Source organism: Triturus cristatus, chromosome 12 (genome assembly GCF_964204655.1).
Source record: "Triturus cristatus chromosome 12, aTriCri1.1, whole genome shotgun sequence".
Lineage (NCBI taxonomy): Eukaryota > Metazoa > Chordata > Amphibia > Caudata > Salamandridae > Triturus > Triturus cristatus.
The window spans coordinates 135258986-135274712 of record NC_140595.1 but is presented as its reverse complement, the minus strand read 5'-3'; the positions used below and the strand labels follow the sequence as shown (position 1 = coordinate 135274712).

Here is a 15727-nt window from a genome sequence, read left to right as displayed (position 1 = left end):
TCAAGACATAGCATCTGGGCACCTAGAGACCACACAGGTGGCTCTGGTCCCAGAGACAACACTGGGGGACCCCCCAGTGAAGAGGACAGCCTTGTGAGGCTGGCCAGAAGAATAGATCTAGAGTCCAGACTCCTGGCCCTAGAAAAGGAAAGGAGAGAGATGGGTTTAGCACCCATCAATGGTGGCAGCAATAATAAAAACAAGGATAGGGAGGAAACTTCTGACCCTAAAATCCCCAAAGGGATTGTCCCTAAATTTGAGGAAGGTGATGAAATCACCAAATGGTTCACAGCCTTTGAGAGGGCTTGTGATATCAGGAAAGTAAAGAAACCTCTCTGGGGGGCACTCCTGTGGGAACTGTTCTCTGGTAACTGCAGGGACAGGCTTCTGACCCTCTCCGGGCCAGAAGCAGGATCCTTTGACCTCATGAAGAAAGCTCTGATTGAGGGATTTGGATTCGCCACTGAGGAGTATAGAATTAGATTCAGGGGGGCTCACAAAACCCAGACCCAGTCCTGGATTGATTTTGTAGATTTCTCAGTGAAGACACTGTATGGTTGGTTAGCTGGACATGGTGTGCAGGATTTTACTGGATTGTACAATTTATTCATGAAGGAACATATATTAAGTAACTGCACAAATGAAAAGTTGCATCAGCATTTGGTAGACCTAGGTCTAATTTCTCCCCAAGAATTGGGAAAGAAGGCAGACCACTGGGTCAAGACTAGGGTAACTAGGACGTCCACTGGGGGTGACCAAAACAAAGGGGTCCCAAAGCCTCCCCAAAAGAAAGAGAGTGAACCCATTGCGGATAAAAGTAAGGAGTCCCAGGTAGCCCCCCAAAAACCTGTCCAGGAGGGTGGGCCCCAAGACACCTCACAAACTAGACCAGGGTACCAAGGTAGGAATTGGGATCCCAACAGAATATGGTGTTACAACTGTCAGAAGTCTGGACACCACACCAAGGACTCTAGCTGTCCTAAAAACAAATTCCCTAATACAGCTCCAGGGGTGACTAGTGTAGCCCCAGGGGTTGCCAGTGTAGCTTGGGAGGGAGGGTCCTCAGATGAGGAAGTCCTCCTAGCTTTCAACTGGGGAATGGGCCCAAGAAGCAAGCTGGAGATCCCAGAGGGGAGTAGACACTTCCACCACCTACTGGTGAATGGAATCCCAGCCACTGCCCTGAGAGATACCTGTGCCAGTCACACTGTGGTGCATGACAGGTTGGTATTCCCACACCAATATGTCCCAGGGGAAACAAGAAGGGTGAGAACTGTCCCAGGGGGAGTCACTGTTAGGCCTGTGGCTATAGTGCCCCTAGCCACAGCTGGATCCCTTAGATGGAGAAAAGTGATAGTCAGTAACAACCTTCCCCTTGATTGTCTCTTGGGGAATGATCACTTAGAGGTGGAACTGAGCCAAAGAGAGGTGCTGGCCCAATGCCAGGCCTCACCCAAAGAACCGGTGGGTGCTCAACCTGCAGTCAGTGCAGCTGAGCCCCAAAAGAGTGAGAAGAAACAGATTAGGAAAGGTGGGCAACTGTTAGCCACAGTTCCAGAGGGCCAGGGAGATTCTATCCCAGTGAGGGAAGACCCAAACAATGGCACTGGTACAGACCCCCCTAACCAACAACAAGGCCTGACTAGTCGGGCAACTGTCCAGTCTGAGTTAGTGGCTCCTCAGATGGCAGAACAAAGGGTGGAGAAAGGGTGCTCACCACAAAGAGTGGTGACCCCCCACCCTCAAATAAACCAACAGCCAGGACCCAAAGAGACCTATAAGATAGCCCCCTCACTTGCCAGTCAGGAGCTAAAGTTGTGGTTCTGGGCACTGACAGCTGTCAGCAGCCTCTGCTGGGTGTTAGCCTTCATGGCAGCCCTATCCTTGGCATGGTGGCCTAACCCCCTGCCAAATAGCAAGTCAGGCCCCCTGACCTTATTGGTCATGGTGGGGTTGCTCAAGTTGTGGGTAACCTCTGTGGGTAAGCTGGGCCTAGCCCTGGCTAAGTTAGAATTTGCAGAGGTATGCACCTCAAAACCCAAAATAGAAAGATGGGACAAGGACACTAAAAGACAAGGAGAGGAGCCTTGGGAGTTAGGTCCTGAAACTAATAAGACAGGCCAGCTTCCCAAAGGGACTGCCCATGCCAATGCAGATGGACTTCCCACTTAGACAATGAAGACTCCATAGGACAAGGTTAGTCTCATCACCTTTCGTTTGGGGGGGGGGGGGGGGGGTTGTGTGAGAAAGTGCCATCTTTCTTGCATGGTATGCCCCCACTTTTTGCTAAATTGCTGAATGTACTTTGACTGAGTGTACCCTGGACTCCTGCCAATCAGGTGCCCAGGGCCTATGTTCCTTCCTTAAAACACACAAACTCCAAATTGGCAAACCCTGGCCACATGTCAGCCCCTAGTAAATGGTACCCTAGGTACCCAGGGCCTTGTGACCAGGGAAGGCCCCTAAGGGCTGCAGCACTCCTTGTGCCACCCTTAGGGGCCCTGTACCCTTACACACACACACTGCCTGTGCAGGCTGAGTGTCTGGGTGCAGGACAAAATGAAGAGTCGACATGGCACACATCTCTGTGTGCCCTGCCCAACCCCCACACTGCCAAGGCATATGTCAGTCACCCCTCTGGCTGGGTGCCTTATGCCCATGGTGTGGGCACAGGAGCAGGAGCCCTGTGCCCCTACAGTACCCAGGTCCATTCCCGGGCACTGTAAGTGCAGTGCTGCCATTTAAGAGTACATGGTGCTGAGAGCTCGTCAAACACTAGCTCCACAGCACCATAATGGCAACACTAAAGACTGGGAAGTTTGGTATCAAACTTCTCAGCACATTAAACCCACACTGATGCCAGTGTGAGATTTAATGTACCCAGCACCCCAGAGGGCATCTTAGAGATGCCCCCTTACAACTAACCTACAATCCACGTCTGCTCTGAGGCTGCCCAGGCTGCCACACAGCAGACACGTTGCTGGACCCCTGGGTGGGAGAGCCCCTGCTCTCCCGGGCCTGCAACAATGCACATCCTGGGTGAGGTGATAAATCTCCTCCCCCAGGATGAGCAAAGGGAAGCTTCAAAGGCATGCCGCCTCTTGGAGTTTCCCCAGGCCACTGCAACCCCCCACTCTGGCGGGAAGCTTGGCCGGAAACCCCATACAAGGACAGGGGATGTGCCAGCCTGCCCACCCCACCCCTCAGGTGGGTGAGGCGAGGTGAAGCACATCTCCGGGCTCTCGCCATCTTGAAGATGGGGGGCCCTACCCTATCAGGATTAGGCTACTGCCCCCCTCCCACAGGAGAGAGGCAGGATAGGGGGTGTACCCACCCCAGGACAAGGACCCATTGGTCCCTGGCCTTCACCTACCTGTAACGCCCCTAAATCTAGTATTTAGGGGCACCCTGTACCTTCCTTCCCCAGATTCCAGATAGAAAACTACAAGAAGAGCAAGAAGAACAAGGACCTGCCCTGCAGCTGCTAAAAAGAGAAGAAGACACCAACTGCTTTGGCCCCAGCCCTACCGGCCTGTCGACTCTCGAACCTGCACCAGCGCGGCATCTCTCGTGGCCAGCAACCTCACCAACCTCGGAGGACCTGGCTACCTTTTGGCTCTAAGCCCCTGGGACTCCCATGAGTAGAGGCTCTACTCAAGAAACCTATTTTTAACCCCTGGCAGCAGCCCGGAACCGCGGACCCAACACGCTCTGCACCAGCCAAGCCTGGCCAGTGCCGGAGTGGACAAAGACCCTGAGGACGACCCCACGGCGACTGTGACCCCGAGTCCGGCACCCAAGGATCCCTCTCGACATCCCGGAAGAAGCCTGCAGCCTCAGAACCGAGTGCCACCCCAACCGCGATCAACCAGAGGGTAAGATTCCCGACGTCAAAAGGCACCCCTGCACCCGGCGCCCAGCGGCCCCCTGTGCCCAATCCCGGGGTACCCACCTAACCTACAACTACCCAACTTACCTCTCGAAGTGGTCCCCGAGCCTGCAGCCTTTTTCCAAACCGGAACATTCCCATTGATTTCCATTGAGCGCCCTGCACCCAGCCGCCCGAGTGGCCCTGGCAGTGCACTCTCTACACTAACCTACTTCCCCACTTGCCCTGAGTAAGTGACCAGGAGCCCAGCTCCCACAGCCGCGTGGCTTGCCAGACAGCAGCCACCAACCAAGGCCCCCCTATCCCTCATAGGATAACATTGGGCCTAACTCTCTCTGCACCCGGCCGTCCTGAAACCGCTGAGGGTGAACCAACTGTACCTACCTGACACTGGGGGACCCCTGAGTCCATGCCCAGAATTTCAACTCTTCCAGTCGAGTACTTACCCTTAAACCGCTAACTTCATTTTCCTCATAGGGTAACATTGACTGGCTTTTTCTTCAAAAATCTTCTAAGTGCGAACTTTTCAAAACTGCAAAAATTCACCAAAAATCAGCCAAGTGACAAAAACGAATTTACTCACCTGCTCCTAGGTGAGCTCCCAGTGCTGGATCTTGGTGCCCAGCCCTGGCCCTGAAAAGTGTTCACAACTATACTTACCTCTAACTCATTTTTCTCCCATAGGAAACCATTGTCTGCTTTTCTGTGAAATTTCTTCTAAGTGTCTATTTTTGCAAATTTGAAATATTCTTTTAAAATCGTACCATTTCTGCAAACGAAATTACTTACCTGTTTTTGATAAGGACCCCAGTCCTGGGTCTAGGTACCCAGTCCTGGATTACTAAAGTAACGATAAAGTACTCTACCTGCAATTTGAATTTCTTGCCATAGAGATCCATTGAAGGTTTTCTTTGAAATATTTTCTAAGTGCTAACTTTTGAAATAGCTAAATATTATTTAAAAATCATTACAGTTATTAAGTCGACTTTCATCACTTGATTCTGAATACTGACCCCAGGCTGGATCTAGGAGCCAGACCTGGAATTCCAAAAGTAATCTGAAAAGTAATTTATTACAAATAACCTGAATTTACCATTGAGCTCAATGCATTGTTATGTTTAGGAAATAGGATTGTTTTTTGCAACCAACTGTGACTGTTTACACAAATTTATTGCTTAAGACAAAAGTATTTATATTCAACCTCTCATTCTGAGAAAGTATATTTTTACCCCCTTTGTGGTTCTAAAAATAAAACAAGCATATATTTTATATATATAAACCATTGGCCTAGAGTTCAGTTATTGAGTGTGTGAAACCATTTGCTGACTGAGTGTGTACAACAAATGCTTTACACTGTCCTCTGGTACTGCCTTACTGCTCGACCAAGCTACCACTTTTGAGAGTAAGGTCATACCTAACTTTGACCTCTATCAGCCTCTGGGGGACTGTGGACTCTGTACACCCTGTACCTATTAGGGAACAGTATATACAGAGCCACTTCCTCACACCTATGCAGTTGGTGGTCTTCCTCCTGCAACCTCCGGTGCCACGCCTGTCTACCTCTTTGAAAGGAGAATTCCCTTTGAAAACCATTGGACGCCCAACATCGAAAATGCACCCAGCCACCCCTGTGCCGCTGGTGGTATATGTTTGGGGCTGCTTTATGTCACCCCCTGTGCTTAAGCTAACCCCCAAAGCTTGCCCCCCTGCAACCGATCTACTTACCTGCAAGCAGTGTGGCTCCAGTCACCCCCAGTCTACATTGAAAAGCATTGGGCCGAACTCTGATTTTCTTTACCTCTGCACCCAACTGCCCAAAGTGCCGCTGGTGGTTGAGTTTTGGTACTCACTTGGCCCTTGCTGACTTTTGGTTCAGAAGACTGGGATTGTCAGTGCACTACTTACCAGTTTAACCGTGATATTGTTTTCCCCATAGGATAACATTGAACGGTGCTGAAAAGTTTCTAAGTGTCATTTTTTTGGTTGTTTAAAAAAAAAAAAAATGTTTAATTTAATTTATTTTTTCAATTTGAAAAGTGTTTTTTTTTTTTTTTTTTTTTTGTTGAAACCGTTTATTGCAATCTCAAGTATATACAAGTATGGGCCTACAACCTTCCGGCCGGCCGCTAGAGTAACAGGAGCATCTGACAAACTTACAAAAGGGCACTTGGCGTTGCAAAGAAGTAAAGCAGCAGGCATCAACAAAGTGGGCCACATGACTCTAAGCCCACAATACGGTTTCATTTTATTCAAACACAACAACATAGAAAAACCACACCCGCAAGGCAACCCGCAGTCGAAGGTAACCACACGTGCTCCTCAAGAGAGGGACCCCAACCATACACAGGAGTCTAAAGAGGGGGAAGGGAGACAAGTCCAGGACTGGGGGAACTCTGTGCCCGGGGCTGGGGGAGGGGGTCAACTAGGGGGACGGAGCCGGTGAGGCAGCAGGCAGCAGTGGTGGCGCGCAGATACCCCCGCGGTAGGCGTTCCAGGGGCCCCATATTTTCACCCACGCCCCAGGCTTGCCCCTCGCCACATACACCACCTTTTCTCGGAACATGCACCAATCCATATGTTCTTTCCAGGCCGACACCGCCGGGGGCCGCTGGGATCCCCACAGTTGAGCGATGTCACGCTTAGCAATCATATATCCCAGAGTCACCCATCGCGGCTGCGGAACCGAGTAATCAGTTGGTTCCCACACATTCAGCAAGCATCTCCTCGCTTCAGGCAACAGCGCGACATGCGTAACCAGACGCAGGACCTCGTGCACACCACGCCAGAATCGCTCCACCTTCGGGCATTCCCACAAAATATGCAAAAAAGTCGCCAAAGCACCACACCCACGCTTACACAACCCATCCTCGGCATAACCCATACGCAGAAGCCTTGGCCCCGTCACGTAAACCCGGTGGAGTATCTTAAGCTGGACGAAGCGAAGGCGAGCCGGTATGGCCACCTCCTTCGGAGAGGCCACCGCGGAAATCCAGTCTTCGTCGTCCAACTCCAGCCCGTCGGCAACCCAAGCCTCACGGAGGCCGGTCAGCAGGTCCGAGCGGTCATTAATCAATTTTTTGTAAATGAGGGAGATCGTGCTATCCGGAACGTGGCCATCCAGCACTCTATCCTCCAGGGGGGAAGACTCCGGGATGGAGGCGACGTCTGGGAAGACGGAGCCCAGCGCATGACGGACCTGCAAGTACCGAAAGTATTCACTGCCCTGCAGCTGATACTCCGTCTGCAGCGTCTCGAATGTTTTAAATCCCCCTCTCGTCCAGAGGTCCCCCACTTTACTGATGCCAATCGTGTCCCACTTCTCGAAACCCTTCGAGGTCCACAGGGAGCCCAACCGCTGAGGCGCATACAACGGCGACGCCCGGGTCAAACGGTCCTTCCACCCCATAGCTGCATTGGCCGCGTGCCACACCCGCACCATGACACGCGTGGGCCCCGTCAAGCGGGGATCCGGCGCGCCAGAGTAGAGCGCTCGATTGTAGTCGCCACCGGGCAGGAGCATCTTGTCCATTTCAAATGCCGGGTTCAAGGCGGGCCCATAGAGGCCGTGATTAATTGCAGCTAGCTGGGAGGCCCAGTAATACCGCTTAATGTCCGGGAGGGCAATCCCCCCGTCATACCACGGGAGCGTCAACTTCGCCAGGGCTATACGCGGCCTCCCGTCCCAGAACAGGCGGCGCTGTAGACTCTCCACCTCACGGAAGTAGCGCGCCGGGACTAGGTCCATAGTGTTCTGGAGAGCGTACAGGAAGCGCAGCAACGACATCATCTTAAACAATGCCGCCCGGCCGAGCGGCGAAAGCGGCAGGCGCCGCCAGCGCGCGACGTCCTCCTTCAGGCGCTGGAGGGGGGGAAGCAAGTTTCGCTCGTAGCGGGCCTCCGGGTCCAGCGTGATATAGACCCCCAGGTACCGAAACCCCTGCGAGGCAATCTGGATCGGACATCCCCGCGGGAGGACGGGAGCCTCCCCGGAAAGCACATAGACACATGATTTAGCCCAGTTGATGACAAGGCCTGAGTTACGGCCAAAGGAGCGCAGGACATCAACCAGGACAATCAGTGATTTGCGCGGGGAGGCTAGGTACAAAAGGATATCGTCAGCGTAGAGGGACACGCGGTCCTCATACTCGGGGGTCCAACGGAGACCACGGATGGAAGGGTGCCACCGCAGCCACTCCGCCAGGGGTTCCAAGGCCAATGCAAACAGGAGCGGCGACAAGGGGCAACCCTGTCGCGTGCCCCGTCCCAGCGCGAACGGGGCCGAGACTCGCCCATTCACTACCACCTGTGCTAACGGGCCCGAGTACAACAATTTAACCCAGCTGATGAATCCCGGTCCAAATCCAAATTTCGCCAGCATCGCCCAAATGTATGGCCATTCGAGCGTGTCAAACGCCATGGTGGCGTCTAAGGACGCCAAGATGGCCGGCTCCCGCACAAACGGAACACGTGCGAGCACCCCGTGCAAGCGCCGCAGATTGAGGGCCGTGTTGCGATGGGGGATAAAGCCAGACTGGTCTTGGTGGACCAAAGCGCCCACCACGCCGACCAGTCGGTTGGCGAGCACCTTGGCAAGGATTTTGGGCTCCGCATTCAAGAGCGAGATAGGCCGATAGGAGGTAACCCGGTCTCGGGGTTTCCCCTCCTTGTGGATCACCACGATTGTAGCCAGACGTTGGTCCGGCGGGAGGGAGCCCCGCGAGTGGGCCGCCAGGAACATCGCGCGGAGGTGGGGTGCCAGTACGTCCGGTCGCAGCTTATACAACTCGATAGGGATGCCGTTCGGGCCCATGGCCTTGCCAGATGCGACCGAGCGTATAGCGAGGGCAATTTCGTCCGAGGTGGGAGCAGCATCCAACGACTCCCTGTCCTCCACCGAAAGGGAGGGCAGCGCGATATCTCGAAGCAGGGCATGAGAGTCCGCCTCCGAGCAGGGAGAAACCGGGGAATACACCTCGCGGAAATAATCCGCGAAGCAAGAGACAATGTCTTCTGGCTCGGTGACACGTACACCATCCATCCTCTCAATCAGCGGAACCACACGACTCGCTCTCTCCTTTTTATCCAACCACGCAATCAATTTACCAGCCTTATCACCCACATCATACAGTCGCCCCTGTTGCTCTCTACTGAGGCCCCTGGCTGCCTCCGTGACGAGGGCCCTATAGGCCGCTTGCTTAAGGTGTAGAACATGCAGTGCAGCATCCGTCACCCCACTCCCCAAATCACCCTCTAGTTCAGTAATTTCGGCCTCCACTCGGGTCACCTCCTCCTGCTCGCGCCTCCGGGCATGGGATATGAAGGAGAGGGCCTCCCCCCCTGAAAAGTATTTTTAATTAAAAACGTACTTACCTCATTGCGAAGATCTTGGTCTTAAAATAAAGTACAAAGTATAATTTTGCTAAAAGTGGTCTGGGTCTCCTTCTTGAGTCATGTCCATTATTGGTCACTGTTTTGCAATAAATGTCTTACACTTCTCTGTGTTAGGCCTAAGGCTGTTCGCCCACACTACCACTTAATAGAGCACTTTGGGTTTTACATTGAGCCCTGTACACTTTTTGGGAACCCATGGACTCTATGCATGGTATAAGCACCTAGTGGTGATACCTTATACAGTATATAAAGAAATATTTTCCTACAAAAGTCTCACACTGCTGAAAAATTGTGTCCTCGTGCTTATTTCTGCTTTTTCTCATTCTGTTCCTTTTTGTCCCAGTGAACTCCATGTTCTGAGCTCCACTGAATATGCTGATGTCTTTGTTTTCTTCAGGACAATGCCAATTTGTTTTCTTCAGGACAATGCCAATTTCTGCTGGCTGGAGGGTGCGCCCAGACTCGCCCTGCACATATGGAAGAGTTTGGCTATTGCCTTTCGGCAAGATCGTTGATGACTGATAATTGGTTGTGGTTTATTATTTAATAGTGACAATTTTCCTCCTGAATCTCCTGGGGAGAAGCCATTAACCCTATGCATTACTTTTTAAATTTACTCCGTCCTCCATAACTGGGTTTCCTAATTTGCGTTTCCCTGTGAGAAACATGTAGGCTGTGGTGTCCATTTGCAAATACTAAATGAATTGTGCCTACTGCAAACAAACAGGGATAGCAGCACAATAGAGAACTGCGTCATCACACCTTTAGTTTTGTGGATGGGTCAAGGTGAAGGGCACATTCCTACTGCAGGGCCATTAAGCCTGTGCAGAGGATTGTTGGGGAATCCAAGCCATGCCAGGCCTGATGTCTGCTGAAACGAAGGATTAGTGCGAATTGGCTTGGCTACCTGGGGCACTCAGGCCCTAGATCTAGCCAGTGATAGCTAACACCTGTTACAGTTGTTTACCTGAGCCTACCGCAATACAAATCTCAGAGCTAATCTTTGGTTCTGTTTCTTATATTGTGCTGTGAAGTACCCAGCATCCAGAGAGACACACTATCTGCACTATGTCACTGCATTATTTGTCATACTGTTAATCCTTACCTCCATCTCAGTCCCGCAGACAAATGTCCAAGAACAAGCGTGCATAATTGGTGAGCCAGAGATATGACTTCGAGCATTACCCATCTTGCTATTGGCCTCCACATCCCACAAGAGCCAGCAGTATGTTGAAAAACAACAACCACCTTCAGTACCTACATCTTGCATTTATCTTGACTGTCTGAGAACGCTTTATCGGCCCAGCTGCAAAAGACTTCTGGCCAGGGCCTCATGCTGCTGTTTCCTTCTATTCTAGGCTGAAACCGAAGGCACTGCGCCGTGTCTCGAGTACCACGCCCTGGACCTTAGAAGAGAGAAGCTGTCTTGATCTATCCATGACAATAAAGCTGACCATATATGCTATTTTGGAATGGACAGGGTATTACGATAACAGCAAGGAGAATAGCGAGTAAAAAATATGGACAACTACAAAATGAAGCAACTGCATACCTTTTTTTTTTTTTTACTATAGTTTTTTACCAATCCTCGCTAAAGTTCTTGTATAGTATTCACTAACCGGCTCACCTGACAGATTCTGAAGGCCTACACAGCATGGAAACTGCTTATTAAGTAGCAGGTTTTTAATAGCCAGCAAGTTCTTGGGTGCAGGAAGAGCATTCAAAAGAAATATTTAGATCTTCATAATATTGTTCCTTTGCCTGGTTCTGCCATCAGGCAGGGCTTGCACTGGGACAGCACCTCACTGCTGCCTGCACCATACAGGAGGAGGCGCTGCACAACTTCATTGCTTGGGTGCTTGGGTAGTAATTCAGGTGGAGCTCTTACTCAGACGCCCCACCCCACAGAAATGGTCCCCTTAAAAAGACTGTGTCATGTAGGAACCATCAGAACAGTACTGAGGATCTGGGATCTTCTCAATGAAAGGATTTCAACTGTATGTTTTTTACTTGTTGGACTAGATAATGCGAATTGCATTTTGAAACCACTTTAGATGTCCTGAGTATATAGACAACATGAAACACCCTTTGAAATTTTTGTTGTGTAACTCACCTTAGGTAGACTGCCAAACGAGGGAAATTCCAAGAATAATGACTGCTGTGTAACCTCATCAGTCAGAAATGAAGAGGCAGCATGGTAACCGAGAAATGTACGTCTTGGTATTATTGACAGACACACTATGTTACCACGTGGTTTGTAATTTGGGACCAAATAACACTCACTTAGCATAAATCCACTAGAAATTGTTTATGGACTCACTGCCCAAGGGGAAGGTGGCATGGCAACAGTGTTGTCTGTTATTGTGGTAAAATATTTTTTGTGTAAATTGCAAGTCACAGGTTTGTGTCCTGGCATATTGAGTCAGTATGTTTGGTTGTTGGAGTGCTTTGCTTTGTGTAATTTCAGGGCCCATTAAGGTGTCACAAAATGAATATATTTCAATAATGTAAAGCACATTAGGTTCCACAAAGAAGACTAGGTGGTTGCGTTTCAAACCATAGAGCTATGTTAAAGGATTAAAACCGTGCCTGTGTAGAATTCAGCCATGTTATGCTCAATTAAGTGTTGAATGTTTTTAATACCTATTATTTTTTTCATTTGGATCTTTGTTTTACATAGTTACCAGCGGTTTGCGAAATGTTACGAACGCTTCTACAAGTTCCAGCCTGAAATGACGAGAAGTATATATGATCAATTCATATCCCAGCTTCAGACTTCATTTAAGGTAATCCAAAATAACATGTTGACCGCCATGGAGTGAACCCGGTCTGTTATTTTTTGACCATCACTCCTTTTTATTATGTTTTAATTTTCCAATTAGCAAAACGAATAAAATACTTTTTTGACTTAATTGGGAATTTTAAATTCACTGTCACCACACACAACCTCGCTCCGCAGTAACCTGGCGTTGCAGCACACTGGGATGGCATTCGGCCATGCCCGGTGGAGCCCGATGATGAAGCATGTCACCAACCAGGTTGGTGAGTGAGGGCTTTTCATACATAATTTGTATTACCTCCGTAGGTCTGTTTTCCTCCCTGTAATTGATCGGGCAGGTTCTGACCTTGGAGACCGGTGCTTCCTTGGATGGTGAGTTCATTCTTGAGATTACACTGACTTCGTTGGTTTATACATTTTCCCTTGAGGGGATCAGTCGTGTCATTACCCTTCCTCTTTTGTTGTTACTTTACATTGTGGCAGCGCACAGCTGTAAGAGCTCATTGGTCCTCCCTTATACTAAGGGGGCTCTTTCTCTCTTTTTCTCTTTTTTGATCTTGATTTGATCATTTCCCGGATACTGACAATATGGCCACTCTCGGTCTCACTTTTTCTGACTCTGAGGTCGATGCCACTCTAGCACGTCCCTCCCTATTTGCAGATCCCACTATCTCACAGACGGTTACGTATGCCAGTGAATGGGAACAACTCTCGGAACTAAAGAAAAACCGTATACGCACGATACTACACGGCACAATCCTCACGGAATACTTGAGGACTAACACAGCCCCTAGGGGCCTACTAGTGACTAATGCGCCCCGTATCTTCCTCGAGGATGCCACCTTTAGAAAGGAATGGGCCATGATTGCATGGCACTGCACTCGAGACTGGCTCGTCTTGATCATAAAAACAGCAGTACGATTATCAGAGGCAATCATGATTGAGATCACTCAAACAGAGACACAATTTAAGGCCACCTTAACGGGGTTCAAAAAACGGTTAGATGAACTTAACAAAGACATCAATGAATATAAGGAAAACCTAACTCAAAGTAAGGTGAACCAATTCCAAAAAGATCTTAAAAAGTTTGAATTCAATAAGATCTACCCTTACGCTGATCCCTCTTTTGTGGCATTGCGCAAAACTGAGACCTACACCTATGGCTCTGAGGATGAGTCATCAAATAGTAGCGGCTCAAGCAATAACAGCTTTAGGCAGGCAAGAAGGGGTAAACAAAGGGGTAGAACACGCCCCCCTTTCAATCAATCCCCTTGGCTGAACTTCCCTCCCCAACAAGGTATCATGGGGTCACATCCTATGCAGTTCCATTACCCATTCAATCCACAAATGGGTTGGAATCCTGCGTATACGGCCCCTATGTATCCACAAAACCACTTTACACCGCCTCCTTTTTTAGAGAGAGGCCAAAGGGGCAAAGGTCGGCGGAGAGGGCCCAATCAAAGGGTCCATTGGATACAAGACGACCCGGTGGGCAACCATACCCGGAGCAAACAACTACAGGATCAAGCAATCGCAGGCCCGAGCACCTCGACAGCCTAATTGTCAACCTATCTGACAAGATTCTAACTACCCAGGAGACAACAATACTGGAAAAAGGACTGGGGTTTGTTCCGTCAGCCCGTCCCGACAAATTCCGTCTCCATTGCGAACTCTCGGCTTTCTTCAGAAAACTGAAATTGAAAGCCTTTTTTGAGGAACATTCTTCAGAGGTAGCAGACTCTGATGTGGGTGACACACCTCTACGACCCAAGTCAACGTTCACACCCCCCCCACACACTATACCAGTTGAGATCGTGACTTTTGAACGAGCTGTATTCACTGAGATTGAGAATATGGACCCCCCCTCCATTTTCAAAAATCTCAAACCCGATGAATTCAGAGCCATCAATTCGTTACGACAGGACCCGAATCTCACCATCAAACCGGCAGACAAGGGCGGAGCAGTGGTCCTAATGAATACTGCTGATTACGACCATGAGTGCCGTAGACTCCTCAGTGACCGCAAGAACTATACACCTCTTCCCAATGACCCCTCTAACGATCTTAAGATCCAGATCGAGAGGACAGTCGAGGAAGCACTAACTGAAGGCACCATCACCAGACCGGAAGCACGTTTCCTTACCGAGAGCCAAGGGACTATTCCATATTTCTATACACTCCCCAAAATCCACAAGGGGAGACTCCCTCCCCCTGGGCGCCCCATTGTGTCGGGGATTGGCTCCCTCCTGGAACCATTATCACGGTTCTGCGACCATTTCCTTAAGCCTCTGGTCCAACAATCATCGACGTATCTTAAAGATACCAAGGACCTGCTCAAACTACTGAATGGTATTCAATGCTCAGAGAATACTATCCTGGTCACATTGGATATTGAGAGCTTATACACCAGTATCCCCCAGGACGAGACCATCCGGGTCCTGGGTGAATCTCTCAATTCCCATCCCTGGGAGTATAGGACCTCTAAGAACTTCATTATCCAATGTGCCACTCTGGCACTGAAAAGGAACTTTTTTGAGTATCAGGGACAACTATATCTGCAATCCACGGGTACTTCCATGGGGAGTACCTTTGCTCCGAGTGTAGCAGGTCTATATGTGTACGATTTCGAACAGAAGTACATTCTCCCTGATACCAATCCTCATCTTCTCTCCATAGGCCTATGGAGACGATATATAGATGACGTGCTTCTCGTATGGCACGGTGACACCAACGCCCTTGAAACATTCTTCCAGTGGATCAACACCTTGGATCCAAATTTGAGATTCACCTACACTTATGACTTTCACGAAGTCGTATTCCTAGATGTCTTGATCACCAACAAACATGGTTCTCTACACACCAGGACACATTACAAGCCTACATCTAGAAATAACCTTCTTGAATTTACGAGCTTCCACCCTCGTGCACTGAGGGAGAATCTGCCTTACGGGCAATTCCTCCGTCTACGACGGAATTGTACCGCTCTGGTTGATTTTAAGGCACAGTCTAGTGATCTTACTTCTAAAATGACAGCTAGAGGGTACCCTCTCCCCCTCCTTTCAAGGAGTTACAAACGGGCCAGAAACCAACCCAGAGAAGTCCTTCTGGAGGACTCTGTCAAGGACGTCACGTCTATACCACTCACATGCGTCACTACTTACAGTACCCTGTCCAATGCCATGAAGAAAGTTGTCACAAAACATTGGCGTATCATCAACAGTAATAACCGGAGATGGGAAAAACCTTTGTTCTCCTTCAAACGGGCTCAAAGCCTGCGTAATAGCCTAGTACAGACACGTCCCATTACCAGACCTAACACTGCTCAGAGATCCATTACAGAAGCATGGGGTCTTCCCAAGGTTACGGGCCATTTTCCTTGCTCGGATTGCAGTATATGCCATCTGACTTCTCACACTACCAGTCTTAAGCTGGAACCAGGCAAGATTTGGACCCAAAATAGCCACACCAACTGCAATACACCTAATGTTATCTATCTCATCACTTGTCCCTGTGGTCTACGCTATGTAGGGATGACCACCAGGAAAGTGAAACTCCGTATATGCGAACATCGGAGCAACATTAGGTGTAAAAGAATCACTACTAAACTCAGCGAACATTTCCTGTCTGTTAAACATACCACCAATGACCTGCACTGGACAGTAATTGAA

At 49.6% G+C, this 15727-nt stretch overlaps 1 protein-coding gene across 1 annotated transcript in view; it reads left to right on the top strand.

Annotated features, from left to right (window-relative positions):
- The window catches only part of PMF1 (polyamine modulated factor 1), a 65040-nt gene that overhangs the window by 14861 nt on the left and 34452 nt on the right, over nucleotides 1-15727 (top strand). The window contains exon 2 of the mRNA XM_085638996.1: nucleotides 11961-12066. Coding sequence (XP_085495122.1) covers nucleotides 11961-12066 — 106 coding nt within the window. The remainder of the gene's footprint in view (nucleotides 1-11960; nucleotides 12067-15727) is intronic.